General features: G+C 38.2%; 1 protein-coding gene across 3 annotated transcripts in view; it reads right to left on the reverse strand.

Moving 5' to 3' along the window:
* Positions 1-13,887, reverse strand: part of kcnh6a (potassium voltage-gated channel, subfamily H (eag-related), member 6a) — a 102,929-nt gene extending 89,042 nt beyond the window's left edge. For all 3 annotated transcript variants that reach the window (XM_034190569.1, XM_034190568.1, XM_034190567.1), the window contains exons 1-2: positions 13,552-13,887; positions 1,639-1,869 (exon numbers count right to left, since the gene is read on the reverse strand). In XM_034190569.1, coding sequence (XP_034046460.1) covers positions 1,639-1,869; positions 13,552-13,627 — 307 coding nt within the window. In that variant the 5' untranslated portion in view covers positions 13,628-13,887. The remainder of the gene's footprint in view (positions 1-1,638; positions 1,870-13,551) is intronic.
* Positions 13,888-19,120: the final 5,233 nt, after the last annotated feature.

A 19,120-nucleotide genomic window follows, 5' to 3' on the forward strand; every position in this document is an offset into this window, starting at 1 on the left:
GGGCCTGTATTTACTTGGTATCAGATCAATACCAAAATTCCCGGTATCGGCCACCTCGAGTTGACGTCTCAGTGATGCCGTAATTTGAAGGTGTTCTTCCACACGGTTCTCCTGCGACTCCTTGTGAGGCTTCAGAAAGGCTTATGAAAGAAACATAAATAAGCTCAATTAAAGCTACATATAAGTTGTCAACCATCAGGTGCCAAAAATTGTCAACGGAAGATCTGCTCCTGAAGACTGAGGATCACTTGCATTCTGAGGGAGCATCAGATTGGACATTTGACCATGTGACATGTTTCTCTATTCATGATCCAGAGCGTAGGTGCCTGAGTGTTGAAGGTCCCGCAGCAGCTGGAGAAGACCAAGGGGATGCCCACGTTTCACCTGGCTATGCCACATAGATGGTGATGGATCGGTTGTCTGCCTGGGTGGCTGCCATCCAGGACCCAAAGCAGTTCCATGGTGTCCACTAGTGATCATCTCCCTCGGGAGGTCTTCCAGCTATGAGTAGACCCCACACTGGAGGAATTATATTTCACAGCTGGATTGAAGACCACCTCAGGATCCCCTGAGAAGAGTTAGAGGACTTGGCCAAGGATGGGGATGACCTGCTTGGTCTACGCCACCACCATTAATTTCCCTCAATTTTATTGACAAACTTAGTAAAATGTGTTAGTGAACAGAAAACTGGTCCAAATCTGGAGTGACCACCATGTGCCTCACACAGTGCAGGACATCACCTACATGTTGAGTTGATCAGGTTATTGTTGGTTCACTCCTCTTCAGTGGCTGCAATGAAGTTGCTGCATATCAACAGCAGTTGGAACATGATGTTGCACAAAAGCATCCCAAACATGCTACAGAACCGGAATGTTTCCAGCCTCCAGGAATTATAAAAAGATCTTTGCAACATGGGGCTGTGCATCAACACAATGAGGCGGATGAAAGGCACATGGCGGGCCTCAGGATACCATCACAGTGTGGAGCTGCAATCAGTAAAATGCGCCTGTAATAATGCTAATCAAGTTGCTGAGATCATCTCTAATCTGATTGTGAATCTTGATGATTTTATTTTCCCGATTTATAGGGTTATACTGTTAGATTCTTTTATCATGGTGAGTGATCTTCAAAGGATTGGACAGGAAACGGACTTCAAAGTTGTTACACTGATACAGGAATCATCTCAGCGCTGGGATTTTTTCACCAGGTCACATGCAAACACCTGGAACAAAGAACCCACATTTCCATTCTATGCTACCTCTTGTTCCTTCAGTCTAAGCCACGCCCATATGTGCGCCAGCCATTTTGCGTTATGCATCATGGAACACTCGTACAGTGACAAAAACCGACAGCGGTATGTTCTAATGTTTTTATAAATACGACGGGTTTTGTGTCATAAAGTCTGAACAGTCAGTATCCAGGCAAGCAGAAACTTCACAGAAACACAAAACGAAAAGTGTTGTATCACACGGCCAGATGTGGACTTTTTGTTCTCATAACAAGCACACTGACCAGATCACCAGCGGTACCCAGAATGCTCTGCTCCAGGGACATGAGATAAAGAGCCTCACAGATGTTTTGAATTCTAAAACCTTCCTCTTGCCTCAGTGTCCGATCCCTTTGGTCCTTCTGTCTTACCGTCTTTGGAGTAGTAGAGGATTTCCACTTTACGCTCTTCCGAACCCAGCAGGGCCTGTGCCAGTTGGGTCAGGGCACTTTTCATGGTTCCGGGCCCCACCAGGAACTGGCAGGTGCACGGCTGCTGCATGATCTCGGCTCGGGTGAAACCAAACATCTGGCAGAAGCCTTCGTTGCAGTAAATGATGCCGCAGTTTTTCATTTGGGCGTTGGCAATCAGAAATTTACGATCTGATGAGAGAGAAGCTTATTTTAGCCGTTTCAACAATTTACAAATCAAAGGACAGAGATGTGGAGTGATCAGGTGAAACAACAACAACAAAAAACATCAATGTGAGTAATGTTTATGATGTGTATTATTAGTAACCTCCACAAATTTGATCACATTTATTTGACAGAAAAACAATTTATAGAACCATATTTATAACAACCAGATTTAGAAATTCTACTTTAAGCAAGTTTGACACAGTTATTTCTAGAGAACAAATATAAACAATAAAGATAAAACACCAAAAACAATCGACTGACCGTGTGATTAGTCACAGAAGTCACGTGCCAACTCATGTTGGCACAGCGCTACTACATTCTTAGTAGCGCTGTGCCAACGCTACCACGAATAACTGCAGCTTATGTTAAAACAGGGCAACATGATCCAAAATAAGAGGTTCACCATTTCTAACAAGTATTTATCAGACCCTAAAATTTCAGAGATGAATATAAATGGAATATATGGATTTGATGGCATTACTGATGGAAATGGTACAGAACCGATCACTCACAAACTCTATTAATCCTACTTGGAAAACATAATGAAAAAGAAATCAGTTATATAAGAAAAATATGATTAAACACAGTGAGCAAAGAAACAAATCAAGATGAAGGAAAATAAGTCAGGAATAACGCACATAAAAGGAGCGCTGTGGTGTTTGATCTATAAAAACATCAGATCTTATTCAAGACTATTTAATCAATCTCATTAGATTTTGTTTAACTGAATTTTTATGTCTTATATAATCAGTTTCATTACAGGTTTAATCAGTTTTGTTAGAGCTTCTTTAATCGGTTTTATTTGATCTTGTTTAATCAGTCTCATTAGACCTTATTGAATCAATTTTATTTTATCTTGTTTAAACAATTGTGCTACATCATATTTAATCAATTTTATTTGATCTTAATCAGTTTCATTATATCTTATTTAATCAATCTCATTTAATCTTGTTTAGTCAAACTTATTACAGCTTGTGTAATCACTTTCATTTGATCTTGTTTAGTCAAGCTCATATAATCAATCTCATTAGATCTTATTCGGCCAATCTTATGATACTGAATCAATCTCATGTGGTCTTCTCTATCAATCTTTTAAGATTGATAGAAAAGATCAGGCTTTTAAGGTGGCAGTAATTAAACCATTACTTAAAAGCCATCACTTGACCCAGCTATCTTAGCTAATTATAGGCCAATCTCCAACCTTCCTTTTCTCTCAAAAATTCTTGAAAGGGTAGTTGTAAAACAGCTAACTGATCATCTGCAGAGGAATGGTCTATTTGAAGAGTTTCAGTCAGGTTTTAGAATTCAACATAGTACAGAAACAGCATTAGTGAAGGTTACAAATGATCTTCTTATGGCCTCGGACAGTGGACTCATCTCTGTGCTTGTTCTGTTAGACCTCAGTGCTGCTTTTGATACTGTTGACCATAAAATTTTATTACAGAGATTAGAGCATGCCATAGGTATTAAAGGCACTGCGCTGCGGTGGTTTGAATCATATTTATCTAATAGATTACAATTTGTTCATGTAAATGGGGAATCTTCTTCACAGACTAAAGTTAATTATGGAGTTCCACAAGGTTCTGTGCTAGGACCAATTTTATTCACTTTATATATGCTTCCCTTAGGCAGTATTATTAGACGGTATTGCTTAAATTTTCATTGTTACGCAGATGATACCCAGCTTTATCTATCCATGAAGCCAGAGGACACACACCAATTAGCTAAACTGCAGGATTGTCTTACAGACATAAGGACATGGATGACCTCTAATTTCCTGCTTTTAAACTCAGATAAAACTGAAGTTATTGTACTTGGCCCCACAAATCTTAGAAACATGGTGTCTAACCAGATCCTTACTCTGGATGGCATTACCCTGACCTCTAGTAATACTGTGAGAAATCTTGGAGTCATTTTTGATCAGGATATGTCATTCAAAGCGCATATTAAACAAATATGTAGGACTGCTTTTTTGCATTTACGCAATATCTCTAAAATCAGAAAGGTCTTGTCTCAGAGTGATGCTGAAAAACTAATTCATGCATTTATTTCCTCTAGGCTGGACTATTGTAATTCATTATTATCAGGTTGTCCTAAAAGTTCCCTAAAAAGCCTTCAGTTAATTCAAAATGCTGCAGCTAGAGTACTGACGGGGACTAGAAGGAGAGAGCATATCTCACCCATATTGGCCTCTCTTCATTGGCTTCCTGTTAATTCTAGAATAGAATTTAAAATTCTTCTTCTTACTTATAAGGTTTTGAATAATCAGGTCCCATCTTATCTTAGGGACCTCATAGTACCATATCACCCCAATAGAGCGCTTCGCTCTCAGACTGCAGGCTTACTTGTAGTTCCTAGGGTTTGTAAGAGTAGAATGGGAGGCAGAGCCTTCAGCTTTCAGGCTCCTCTCCTGTGGAACCAGCTCCCAATTCAGATCAGGGAGACAGACACCCTCTCTACTTTTAAGATTAGGCTTAAAACTTTCCTTTTTGCTAAAGCTTATAGTTAGGGCTGGATCAGGTGACCCTGAACCATCCCTTAGTTATGCTGCTATAGACGTAGACTGCTGGGGGGTTCCCATGATGCACTGTTTCTTTCTCTTTTTGCTCTGTATGCACCACTCTGCATTTAATCATTAGTGATTGATCTCTGCTCCCCTCCACAGCATGTCTTTTTCCTGGTTCTCTCCCTCAGCCCCAACCAGTCCCAGCAGAAGACTGCCCCTCCCTGAGCCTGGTTCTGCTGGAGGTTTCTTCCTGTTAAAAGGGAGTTTTTCCTTCCCACTGTAGCCAAGTGCTTGCTCACAGGGGGTCGTTTTGACCGTTGGGGTTTTTACATAATTATTGTATGGCCTTGCCTTACAATATAAAGCGCCTTGGGGCAACTGTTTGTTGTGATTTGGCGCTATATAAAAAAATTGATTGATTGATTGATTGATTGAATCTTATTCGCTTTTGTTTAATCAGTCTTATATCTTGTTTAATCAATCTTATTATAGCTTGTCTATCAATCTTACTCACTCTTGTTTAATCAGTCTTATTATATCTTGTTTATCAATCTTATTAGATCATATTTAATCAATTTTATTTGATTTTGTTTCATCAATTTTATTATATCTTATTTAACAAACTTTACTCTATTTCAATTTAATTTCAATTCATTTTCATTTATATAGCGCCAAATCACAACAGAGTTGCCTCAAAGCGCTTCACACAGATAAGGTCTAACCTTACCAACCCCCAGAGCAACAGTGTTAAGGAAAAACTCCCTCTGAGGAAGAAACCTCAAGCAGACCAGACTCAAAGGGGTGACCCTCTGCTTGGGCCATGATACAAACATAAATTACAGAACAATTCACAGACAAATATACAAGAAATGCTGTTGGCACACAGGACAGGACGGTTGCCAACACGAACACAACTCCCATCTCTGGATAGAGCTGCACCTTAAACCGAGAGAAAAACAGAATCAAGCATCAGAAAGACAAAAAATACTGTATAATTTGCCAGCATTAAACAACAAGAAAACCAGAAGAAATACTAAGGTGATCGCCGGCCGATAGCCCTAAACTTCACTAAAAGACCCAGAATTTAGGTAAAGTTGAGGCCGCGGCCCGCTCCAATTACTAATAACATGAATTAAAAGAGTAAAAATCTATCTTGTTTAATCAATCTTATTATATCTAATTTAATCAATCTTATTAGATCATATTTAATCAGTTTTATTTGGTCTTGTTTCATCAATTTTATTATATATTATTCAATCTAGCTTATTATATCTTGTTTAATCAATGTTATATCTAATTTAATCAATCTTATGTGTTGTTTATCAATCTTATTAGAACATATTTAATCAATTTTATTTCGTCTTGTTTCATCAGTTTTATTATATCTTGTTTATCAATCATATTAGATCATATTTAATCAATTTTATTTGGTCTTGTTTCAACAATTTTATTATATCTTATTTAATCAATCTTATTAGATCATATTTAATCAATTTTATTTGGTCTTGTTTAATCAGTGTTATTATATCTTGTTTAATCAGTTTTAATATATCTTGTTTAATCAAGCTTATTTTATCTTGTTTCTTCAATCTTATTATATCTTGTTTATCAATCTTAGATCATATTTAATCAATTTTATTTGGTCTTGTTTCAACAATTTTATTATATCTTATTTAATCAAGCTTATTATATCTTGTTTATCAATCTTATTAGATCATATTTAATCAATTTTATTTGGTCTTGTTTCATCAATTTTATTATATCTTATTTAATCAAGCTTATTATAGCTTGTTTAATCAATGTTATATCTAATTTAATCAATTTTATTATATGTTGTTCAAACAATCATATTATATCTTGTTTATCAATCTTATTAGAACATATTTAATACATTTTATTTGGTCTTGTTTCATCAGTTTTATTATATCATGTTTAATCAAGCTTATTATATCTTGTTTATCAATCATATTATGTCTTGTTTATCAATCATGTTAGATCATATGTAATCAATTTTATTTGGTCTTGTTTCAACAATTTTATTATATCTTATTTAATCAAGCTTATTATATCTTGTTTATCAATCTTATTAGATCATATTTAATCAATTTTATTTGGTCTTGTTTCATCAATTTTATTATATCTTATTTAATCAAGCTTATTATAGCTTGTTTAATCAATGTTATATCTAATTTAATCAATTTTATTATATGTTGTTCAAACAATCATATTATATCTTGTTTATCAATCTTATTAGAACATATTTAATACATTTTATTTGGTCTTGTTTCATCAGTTTTATTATATCATGTTTATTTGATCTTATATCTTGTTTAATCAAATTTTATTATATCTCGTAACAGTCTGATTAGACCTTGTGTCATGGTCTCAGCCACAGAAAGTAAAAACACAGCTATGACACAGATATTGATCGCAGTGACCAGATGGCGGTCCAAAAAAGTTACTAATGCTAATAGGTTCTGTCGTAGCCACTCAGAGCTCAGTACTTGTACCTGTAGCCACAACTTTTTCTTCAATAACAGGCTAAAGTAACATCTGAGATTTAAAATATCGTACAGATCAAAGACAGTTCAAAGTTTTTATAGCTTTATATCTGGTGAGATCTGTAAATATCCAGAATACTTCATGTTACAACAGCCATTATTTCCCTCCTGCACTGCTCTTACCAACAACATGGAACAACAACGGCCCATCTTTCCGTGACGCAACGTGTCTGTGATGTCATGTTTTCTTTGAGGACAGTGAGGAGAGCAGATGGTAAACCATCAGGTCTCTTCTGGGCCTTCATGGGCTGTTTTCATCTGTCAGAATAAATTCTTTGAATCACACTGGAATAATGACGTGTGATCATTTCTTATGTCGTTAAATCATTTTGTTGTCTGTTTCTTCTGTTCTTATCTGCAGTTACTGACCCAAAAAAAAGAGGCTTTGTCCTGAATTATACTGCCTGACTGTTTTTTTTTATCTTGTTTCAGTAATACCGTGTTTCTGATGTGTTCACCATCCTGTACATAAACAACACGGATGATTTTACTAATTTTTTTGTTGGAATAGTATATTTTAAATGAACTGCTGGTGTCTGAAATAGTATTACAACATTATGCCAGAAGGACATGTAAATTTTATCGACATCTTTTTTTTTGGGGGGGGGGGGGGGGGGGGGGGTCAAGTCTTTACAACAGGTGTCAGACAGGGGTGAATCCAAAACGTTTTGTTGGAGATTGGGGGGGCTGATTCATTACAAATGGACAAGTCACTCATTCTTGAATCTCATATTGTTACAGATATTAAAAATAATAATAACTTTTAAACTAGCAGGAAGCAACTCTTTCTGTTGTGAATACTAACATAAAAGAAGATCAAATTTGCAAAGTAAAATATTCATTTTTATTGTAAACCACATCTTTCATTACTCTGCACAAGGCAATAATATACAATGTGATACTGTGAGTTTTTGCAGCTGTTATTCCATGTTGTTGAACACAGGTATGTTCAGCTTTTTTCATTGGTAAATAATGACAAAGAAATTGTGGCAACCATTAGATTATCAAACTTTAAAAAAAACCCTTCTCTTGTTTTACTTTCTTTCTTTGTTTTTCTTTTCACTTTTTTAGTTTTCTTCTTCATATATTTTTTCATCGCCTCTTTTCTTATTGGGGTGGGGAGCTGGGCGGGGCCATTGCTGGGGTCAGACTCAATACCCCCCATTATTCAAACATAACAGTACAGAGTAAAATACGGTAACGTGCACTAAAATGTCTTTGGGAAGTAAAAATGATGAATAGATGATGAACAGGGCTCATGTCAAATATTAGGGGGTATAAAAGCTGCACACACACATCAGCCTCTGAGGTCACACCCTGTGTGCGTCCTGACTGTAACGTCCTGACTGTAACATGCAGCTGCTGTGCCTAAAACCTCGACTGTCAGGATCAGGAATGAGGACAGTTTTGTTTGAAGGTCGCTAATGGAGGAATTCAATGAGGACAAACACAAACATAAGCAGTGCGTGCATGCGCGTGGCACTTTTTATTATCCTGCAGAGGAACTGGGTCAAAAGAGCTCAGACACCAGATGAGACCACCCTTGACACAAGGCACATCCTGTCCAAAGTCCATTACTAGAGCAGCAGATCACAGAATATTTACAGAGGAATCCTTCAAATGGTGATAGAAGCACCAAATTCAGCACATATACTCCTTAGTTAGACATTACTCTTTTGAAAACAAACAAACAAACAAACCAAAAAAGCGGACCGGCCACTTGAATTTTCAGTAGGCATCCAGGTAGGGGTCAATTGAGGAATTACACAGGAGTGAAAATTTAAAAATGTTCCAATCATATTGAAAATTATACCACATTATTTGTCTAATCATACGGATTCCAAAAAGGTCTAGTTTGGACTATCTGTAACTGAATGTTCTGGAGTTATGGGGTAAAAACAGCAAGAATGGTGTAAAAGGTCAATTTCAGTTTGCACAGGGGTCAAAAGTTAAAGTTCCTAAAATTTTGGTAAAAAGTGATGCAAATTATTGCTTGACTTAATAGGGTTTTAAAAAAGAATAGTTTGCACCATCTGTCATGCTTAGTTATCATGTTACGGGGTAACATATGTCAAATGTCATAGAATCCAGTGGACGTTGACCTTGTTTGACCTTTACTTTGGAGACCAAATATTCAACACAGTCCATATGATTCCTTTTATTAATATTATTAGCTCAACCAATGATTTGCACTACCTTTTACCAAAATTGGAGCAACTTTAACTTTTGACCCCTGTACAAACTGAAATTGACCTTTTACACCATTCTTGCTGTTTTTACCCCATAACTCCAGAACATTCAGTCATAGATAATCCAAACTAGACCTTTTTGGAATCATTATGATCACACAAATAATGTAGCATAATGTTCAATATGATTGGAGCTTTTTAAAAATTTGACCCCTGTGTAATTCAATTCAAGTGCCCAAACAGTTTTTTTTTTTTTCAAAAGTGTTAATGTCTAAGGAGTATTTGTGCTGCATTTGGTGCTTCTATCACCATTTGAAGGATTGTTTCAGGTATTTCTGTACTATATCTGTGGCTCAAACCAGAAACACTGATCATTGCATTGTTGCTAAGCAGCATTGCTGGAGCATGTGCACTTACCTGGCCGTGCATGTGCAGCTACAAATATGCACTCGGGCTTGACAGAAGCAGTATTATTAGTCTGGGTCTAGTCTGACTGTAACTTGTGGCGAGTTGTCAACACTCAGCATATCCACTTTCAGTCTTCACACTGACTGGTTCCTCTTCAAAAAAATTACACTCTGGGTGTGAGAACGTCCTTGAAAAGGAGACTTTATCTCCATTAGAAAGGATTTTTCCATTTATATCAGTAGAAGGTTAGATTTTTGGTCAAACACTTGTTTTGACTACAAAATTTCTTCCTGTTAAAAGGGAGTTTTTCCTTCCCACTGTCGCCAAGTGCTTGCTCACAGGGGGTCGTTTTGACCGTTGGGGTTTTACATAATTATTGTATGGCCTTGCCTTACAATATAAAGCGCCTTGGGGCAACTGTTTGTTGTGATTTGGCGCTATATAAAAAATTGATTGATTGATTGATTGATAGAAAATGAACAGAGATCTTATTATGAAATGATCAACTACTTGGTGCTTATTTGAACAAAGGGAAAACTGTTTAAGTTTTACCAATTTATTCACCAAATTTCAACAACATCCTCTCAGAATTTCCCCCTGTGTCGTAGCCAATAACAGGAACTTATTGGTGACAAATTTGACTGCAGGATGAATCAAAACCATCCTGGACACCAGGAAGGAAAAGTTTTGAGAACAGTGCAGCGGGTTGCAGGACGTCTGGTTTTACTCTATAAAAAGTTGTAAAATACCAGGATGTTGTGCATCTGGATGCAAAAATCAATCTGAAAATGGATATAACTTGCACTGATTTCTATTTCTTTCTTTCTGGGAAAATAAATTCAAGAGAAGTGGGAGAAAGCAAAGTGCAGCTTGTGTCTCCATGTCTGGAAGGTTCATGTTCAAACTTATACATAGTGTGTTGGTTCCAGCTCTTTCCTACAGGCCTTTAAATTAGAATTATGGATCAAAAACAATAATAATGCATTATTTTACTTCATTAAAGAGCTGATAATGTCATAAAAATGCGTAGTTGATTGATCTCTTCAGTTTCAGTTTAATCAAAAACCTGAAGCTTATTTTTAATTAAAAATGTTATAACAATACAAATAATATCATCTTCATAACACTACTCAAAGTTGTCTGACAACACACAAAACAAAAATACACACAGGAACATAACTGTAAGATATATGATGAAGATCTTACAGTATATTTGATCTAAGTAGTGCAATAAAACAAAAACAGAAAAAGGACTATTTTTAGGTTGTCTGAGGTAGTGCAACCCCCCCCCCCCCCCCCCCCCCCCCAAAAAAAACCCAACTTAATTTATTTACGCATTTGTTGTAAAGACAACAACACTTCAATACCTCCCTGTGTGCATCCATAATGTTTTCAAAGTTCATCAAGTGAATATAGTTTACAACTTGGGTTTTCCGAGCCGCCTTGAATTCAGCATTAGTATGACCCAAGTATGAAGCTTTTAGCGTCTCTGGGAGTCACGGCTTCAACAACAAATGACACTTAAATGAGACACAGGCCAACCTCGTCATCATCAAACACTGCTCTGTGACTTTTTTCTTTGGCCAGCTTTCATTTTTATTACCACGTCGGTATGTTGCACCGCGACCAGCTGACTCTGACTTCACTGTACGGCCTAGCGAGGTACCGCGGGTGCTGTGATAGTGCGGAAAAATATGCATGAATAAAACAGCCAAACCAAGATAACCTGTGTGCTTTTAGCTCCTTCAGGCTCATTTTTTTCTTCAGTTTTCTCCCCCCAAAATTCTGCTCCACCCTGCAGACAAAATCCGCCCTCTTAGCTCATACATGTCCACAGACTCTGTGATCTCGCTAGGTCTAAAAGATGACTCCACTTACTGAAAAAAAAACTTGTGTAACATGTCAAATAAAACTGTGCACCTGAGGACAAACCCTGTCCTCTTATGTTGTCTGGTGCCGGCTCAGCGTGCACGGCATTTATTATTATTTATTATTTTGTTTTTTTCACAAAAAACAAAAACTACCAGGGTAAAAATGACCAACCCCCCGATGCTAACCGTCACCGTCAGTTGTTTCCTTTTTGCTGGATAACAGCCTGCAGTTGTTTTGGTGTAGTTTTCAACAAGTCCCAGACATGTCTCCTGAGGAATCCGTTTGTTCTTCTTTGGCGAACCTCTCAAGCTCCTCCAGATTTGATGGACCTCTAGCATGTACTTTCATCTTCAGTTCACCTCACAGAGTTTCAGTGGATTCAAGTTGGGGCTTTGTGCAGGACAGTCAAGAACCTTCACTTTGGTCTTTGTTCTTCACCAGGAGCCACATAAATTTTGGGTTGTTGTCTTGTTGGAAGACAAAGTGATGACCCAGTTTTGCTGCTGACTTCTTGAGGTTTGCTTTTATAATCTTCACATATCCTTCTTTTGTCATGATTCCTTCCACCTTGTGGAGACTCCGAGATCCAGACCCACTGAAGCATCTCCACAGCATAAGACTCCCACCACCGTGTTTCACTGTGGGGACGGTGTTCTTTGGATTATACGCCCTCTCCCTTCTTTCTCCAAACATAAGCAAAGCCTCTATGGTCAACAAGCTGTATTTTCGTCTCATCTGAACAAAGGACACATTTCCAGTCTGCATAATCTTTCTCCAGGTTGTCCTTGATGGTGTCTCTTCTGCAGAAGTGGAGTTTTTCTTGGTCTGCAACCTCTCAGTCCATTCCTGTCCAGGGCTCTAGTGATGGTCTTCTTGACTTGGCTAAGTTATTCACCTGTGGCTTGGCAGATGTTCTGAGGTCTTTAGACATGTCTCTCACGAGTTGTCTGTCCAGGCAGTCTTTGAAATCTTTCTCTTCCTGCCTGTGCCGCCTTGTTTTGTTCTGTGTGACTCTGTTTGAATTTCTTGATGATTCTCGTGGACACGCTGTGATAACTCCTCCTCCTTCTGCTTTGTGAGCATCAACAGTTCTTTTCCTCAAGTCCAGACTGATTTATTTTGATGTTTTCTCAGTGGCGGCTCGAACCCTGACTGAAGTTTTTTTTTACTGTGTGTGTGCACTGGAAGATAACCTTCGGTTTGAACTTGACTTTACAAGCTTTGAGTATTACAAAGTTAAATGTTTCCAGCTCTCTAGCAGCTTTGACTTGTAGAGATGGACGATACTTGGGATATTACACAAGGCAGGTCCTATGGTGGAGGGATGGTACAGTACTGGAAGTGATAGGTTGGAATTTGGAGTAGGGGTTGATTTTTTTATGTATGTGTATATATATATATGTATATATATATGTGTATATATATATATGTATATATATATATATATATATATATATATATATATGTATATATATATATATAAATCAGTTGATATAGATCTGTCTGGGCAACCTTTTATTTTGGTTTGACAAATTTATTCTGTATTACATTGGTGTGCCCTGTTCTGTTCCGTTTTGTACATGTAATTTCAATAAAATATATTTTGAGTAAAAACAAGTTAAACATTTCCAAGGAATAAACACATCTAAACCTAAGAACTCAGTTTTTGGAACCAGAATACAACTTTGAAGAAATATTATACAGAAATATAAGTGTGCATGCCCCGGGAACCCCCATCAAGTGACAACGCCAAGCTGCTCATCGCCATCATTTGGGGCAAAAGTGAGATAAAAGTCACAACCAACCCCACTCTCCCCTACATCCAACTCGGCTGTTTCACACTGAATACCCCTGTTGTGAGTGTATATCCACTAAAATTAAAAATAACCTCTAATAAACTAATGTATCACAGACAGAGCCCACTGTTTCCTTATTTTTAACGCATTTTACAAATAAAAAAGAGGATAAACTCGCTCCTTATCACATGCTCTCTTTGAGTCTGCACCTCATCAATATGTAACCCTGAATCTAAAATGATAAAAATCATTAATAATGAATAATGATTTTTTTTTTTTTTTAACCTTTCTGCACTCAGCTGACGTGCACTTACTTTGCTCGTCGAATTTCCTGATGATGGTGTCCAGGTAGGTGTTCTGGAGCGCAACATGACCGCGTCTGACAGGCATGATGCTGCTGCGAGGGAACTCTTCTCCCGCACATCAACCCGACTCCCGCAGACTCAGCCGGGGTCCAGGGTCTGGAGTCCGGGGTCCGGAGCACTGCCCGCAGCCCGGTGACACCGGAGCAGCTTCAGCTCGCTCTCACGGATGAGAGCACGGCTGGTTGCCAAGGTGATGACGGATGCAGGACGTTACCGCGATAATGTGGGGGAAAAAGTGGACTGAGGTTCTGCAAAAGCCTCCGTGCATCCTTAAAAAATAATAATAAAAAAGGAAAACCAGCAGCAGAAGGAAAGTTTCCACAAGTCAGTCAGAAAAACCTTGTTTCTTTCCAGGAGAAGATGCTGCAGGATACTTGAGTTTGAATTTTCTATCAACTTTGGAGCCCGCACGGACCGGTCTGGACCGAGGACGGCGAGGATCGGCGGATCCGCATCACAGATTCTCTGCGAAACGAGAGTGGAACTGTCGAGCCAGAGTCAGTGAACCAGAACCAGACAAAACTTAGAGAATGTGAACCCTTCAAAATAAAGGTGTAAGGCGCTTTTCTGTATACCATCATATTTGGAAAATAACTCAAAATAAACAGACAAATAAATAACTACTACTAGTACTACTTACTACTACTACTAATAATAATAAAACACAGCAAATGTTTTAACACACAACTAAAACTTGCTACACAAAAAAAAACAGTTATAGCTTTTTTAAAAATTGCACTACCCTGGATATTTTATTAACTTATATATATATACACTCAACAAAAATATAAACGCAACACTTTTGGTTTTGCTCCCATTTTGTATGAGATGAACTCAAAGATCTAAAACTTTTTCCACATACACAATATCACCATTTCCCTCAAATATTGTTCACAAACCAGTCTAAATCTGTGACAGTGAGCACTTCTCCTTTGTTGAGATAATCCATCCCACCTCACAGGTGTGCCATATCAAGATCAATCAATCAATCAATCAACTTTTTTTTATATATAGCGCCAAATCACAACAAACAGTTGCCCCAAGGCGCTTTATATTGTAAGGCAAGGCCATACAATAATTATGAAAAACCCCAACGGTCAAAACGACCCCCTGTGAGCAAGCACTTGGCTACAGTGGGAAGGAAAAACTCCCTTTTAACAGGAAGAAACCTCCAGCAGAACCAGGCTCAGGGAGGGGCAGTCTTCTGCTGGGACTGGTTGGGGCTGAGGGAGAGAACCAGGAAAAAGACATGCTGTGGAGGGGAGCAGAGATCGATCACTAATGATTAAATGCAGAGTGGTGCATACAGAGCAAAAAGAGAAAGAAACAGTGCATCATGGGAACCCCCCCACAGTCTACGTCTAAAGCAGCATAACCAAGGGATAGTCCAGGGTCACCTGATCCAGCCCTAACTATAAGCTTTAGCAAAAAGGAAAGTTTTAAGCCTAATCTTAAAAGTAGAGAGGGTGTCTGTCTCCCTGATCTGAATTGGGAGCTGGTTCCACAGGAGAGGAGCCTGAAAGCTGAAGGCTCTGCCTCCCATTCTACTCTTACAAACCCTAGGAACTACAAGTAAGCCTGCAGTCTGAGAGCGAAGCGCTCTATTGGGGTGATATGGTACTACGAGGTCCCTAAGATAAGATGGGACCTGATTATTCAAAACCTTATAAGTAAGAAGAAGAATTTTAAATTCTATTCTAGAATTAACAGGAAGCCAATGAAGAGAGGCCAATATGGGTGAGATATGCTCTCTCCTTCTAGTCCCCGTCAGTACTCTAGCTGCAGCATTTTGAACTAACTGAAGGCTTTTTAGGGAACTTTTAGGACAACCTGATAATAATGAATTACAATAGTCCAGCCTAGAGGAAATAAATGCATGAATTAGTTTTTCAGCATCACTCTGAGACAAGACCTTTCTGATTTTAGAGATATTGCGTAAATGCAAAAAGGCAGTCCTACATATTTGTTTAATATGCACTTTGAATGACATATCCTGATCAAAAATAACTCCAAGATTTCTCACAGTATTACTAGAGATCAGGGAAATGCCATCCAGAGTAACGATCTGGTTAGACACCATGCTTCTAAGATTTGTGGGGCCAAGTACAATAACTTCAGTTTTATCTGAGTTTAAAAGCAGGAAATTAGAGGTCATCCATGTCTTTATGTCTGTAAGACAATCCTGCAGTTTAGCTAATTGGTGTGTGTCCTCTGGCTTCATGGATAGATAAAGCTGGGATATCATCTGCGTAACAATGAAAATTTAAGCAATACCGTCTAATAATACTGCCTAAGGGAAGCATGTATAAAGTGAATAAAATTGGTCCTAGCACAGAACCTTGTGGAACTCCATAATTAACTTTAGTCCGTGAAGAAGATTCCCCATTTACATGAACAAACTGTAATCTATTAGACAAATATGATTCAAACCACCGCAGCGCAGTGCCTTTAATACCTATGACATGCTCTAATCTCTGTAATAAAATTTTATGGTCAACAGTATCAAAAGCAACACTGAGGTCCAACAGAACAAGCACAGAGATAAGTCCACTGTCCGAAGCCATAAGAAGATCATTTGTAACCTTCACTAATGCTGTTTCTGTACTATGATGAATTCTAAAACCTGACTGAACCTCTTCAAATAGACCATTCCTCTGCAGGTGATCAGTTAGCTGCTTTACAACTACCCTCTCAAGAATCTTTGAGAGAAAAGGAAGGTTGGAGATTGGCCTATAATTAGCTAAGATAGCTGGGTCAAGTGATGGCTTTTTAAGTAATGGTTTAATTACTGCCACCTTAAAAGCCTGTGGTACATAGCCAACTAACAAAGATAAGTTGATCATATTTAAGATTGAAGCATTAAATAATGGTAGAACTTCCTTGAGCAGCCTGGTAGGAATGGGGTCTAATAAACATGTTGATGGTTTGGATGAAGTAACTAATGAAAATAACTCAGACAGAACAATCGGAGAGAAAGAGTCTAACCAAATACCGGCATCACTGAAAGCAGCCAAAGATAACGATACATCTTTGGGATGATTATGAGTAATTTTTTCTCTAATAGTCAAAATTTTGTTAGCAAAGAAAGTCATGAAGTCATTACTAGTTAAAGTTAATGGAATACTCAGCTCAATAGAGCTCTGACTCTTTGTCAGCCTGGCTACAGTGCTGAAAAGAAACCTGGGGTTGTTCTTATTTTCTTCAATTAGTGATGAGTAGAAAGATGTCCTAGCTTTACGGAGGGCTTTTTTATAGAGCAACAAACTCTTTTTCCAGGCTAAGTGAAGATCTTCTAAATTAGTGAGACGCCATTTCCTCTCCAACTTACGGGTTATCTGCTTTAAGCTACGAGTTTGTGAGTTATACCACGGAGTCAGACACTTCTGACTTAAAGCTCTCTTTTTCAGAGGAGCTACAGCATCCAAAGTTGTCTTCAATGAGGATGTAAAACTATTGACGAGATACTCTAACTCCCTTACAGAGTTTAGGTAGCTACTCTGCTCTGTGATGCTGATTAGACACCATGATTAGTGCACAGGTGTGCCTTAGACTGCCCACAATAAAAGGCCACTCTGAAAGGTGCAGTTTTATCACACAGCACAATGCCACAGATGTCGCAAGATTTGAGGGAGCGTGCAATTGGCATGCTGACAGCAGGAATGTCAACCAGAGCTGTTGCTTGTGTATTGAATGTTCACACTGACATCAGAAAACCGCTCACCCACACGACGCCACACACGCTGTCTGCCATCTGCCCTGAACAGTGTGAACTGGGATTCATCCGTGAAGAGAACACCTCTCCAACGTGCCAAACGCCAGCGAATGTGAGCATTTGCCCACTCAAGTCGGTTACGATGACGAACTGGAGTCAGGTCGAGACCCTGATGAGGACGACGAGCATGCAGATGAGCTTCCCTGAGACGGTTTCTGACAGTTTGTGCAGAAATTCTTTGGTTATGCAAACCGATTGTTTCAGCAGCTGTCCGAGTGGCTGGTCTCAGACGATCTTGGAGGTGAACATGCTGGATGTGGAGGTCCTGGGCTGGTGTGGTTACACGTGGTCTGCGGTTGTGAGGCTGGTTGGATGTATTGCCAAATTCTCTGAAACGCCTTTGGAGACGGCTTATGGTAGAGACATGAACATTCAATACACGAGCAACAGCTCTGGTTGACATTCCTGCTGTCAGCATGCCAATTGCATGCTCCCTCAAATCTTGTGACATCTGTGGCATTGTGCTGCATGATAAAACTGCACCTTTCAGAGTGGCCTTTTATTGTGGGCAGTCTAAGGCACACCTGTGCACTAATCATGGTGTCTAATCAGCATCTTGATATGGCACACCTGTGAGGTGGGATGGATTATCTCAGCAAAGGAGAAGTGCTCACTATCACAGATTTAGACTGGTTTGTGAACAATATTTGAGGGAAATGGTGATATTGTGTATGTGGAAAAAGTTTTAGATCTTTGAGTTCATCTCATACAAAATGGGAGCAAAACCAAACGTGTTGCGTTTATATTTTTGTTGAGTGTGTGTATATATATATATATATATATATATATATATATATATATATATGATTAAAAATGAATCAAACTACTCTAATTTCTTTTAAATAGTTTTCCGTCATCCTCCTGAAGGGGTTTAAACAGTGGTGGTGATACATATCGCGATTAATTATCTAGAAAGTAAAGTGTGGTAAATGTTTACTTTAAAGAAACAAATTGCTCTGAAGTATAAATTGTAGTCTTTGATCTTGTCTGTTTCCTATTTGCATTTTTTATGAATCATTTATTATTCTTTGGGAAGAGATCATTATTTCTTACATGCAGTAGTTGATTTCTCATGATTCTTATAAAAAAATGTTGCATGGTTATTGCAATGCTTGATGTTTCATTCCACTCCATTTAATAGCTGCACAGCTAATGTAACTACAAATTTTAAAAATACGTAAAGTTGCTAAATGTACTTTTTAAATTAATATAAAGATATTATATTATTAATATAAGATATAAAAATGAGGTGGGCTTCATAGATAATTGGCAAAGCTTCTGGGGAAAACCTGGTCTTGTTAGGAGAGACGGCATCCATCCCACTTTGGATGGAGCAGCTCTCATTTCTAGAAATCTGGCTAATTTTCTTAAATCCTCCAAACCGTGACTATCCAGGGTTGGGACCAGGAAGCAGAGTTGTAGTCTTACACACCTCTCTGCAGCTTCTCTCCCCCTGCCATCCCCTCATTACCCCATCCCCGTAGAGACGGTGCCTGCTCCCAGACTACCAATAACCAGCAAAAATCTATTTAAGCATAAAAATTCAAAAAGAAAAAATAATATAGCACCTTCAACTGCACCACAGACTAAAACAGTTAAATGTGGTCTATTAAACATTAGGTCTCTCTCTTCTAAGTCCCTGTTGGTAAATGATATAATAATTGATCAACGTATTGATTTATTCTGCCTTACAGAAACCTGGTTACAGCAGGATGAATATGTTAGTTTAAATGAGTCAACACCCCC

Source organism: Thalassophryne amazonica, chromosome 16, assembly GCF_902500255.1.
Source record: "Thalassophryne amazonica chromosome 16, fThaAma1.1, whole genome shotgun sequence".
Lineage (NCBI taxonomy): Eukaryota > Metazoa > Chordata > Actinopteri > Batrachoidiformes > Batrachoididae > Thalassophryne > Thalassophryne amazonica.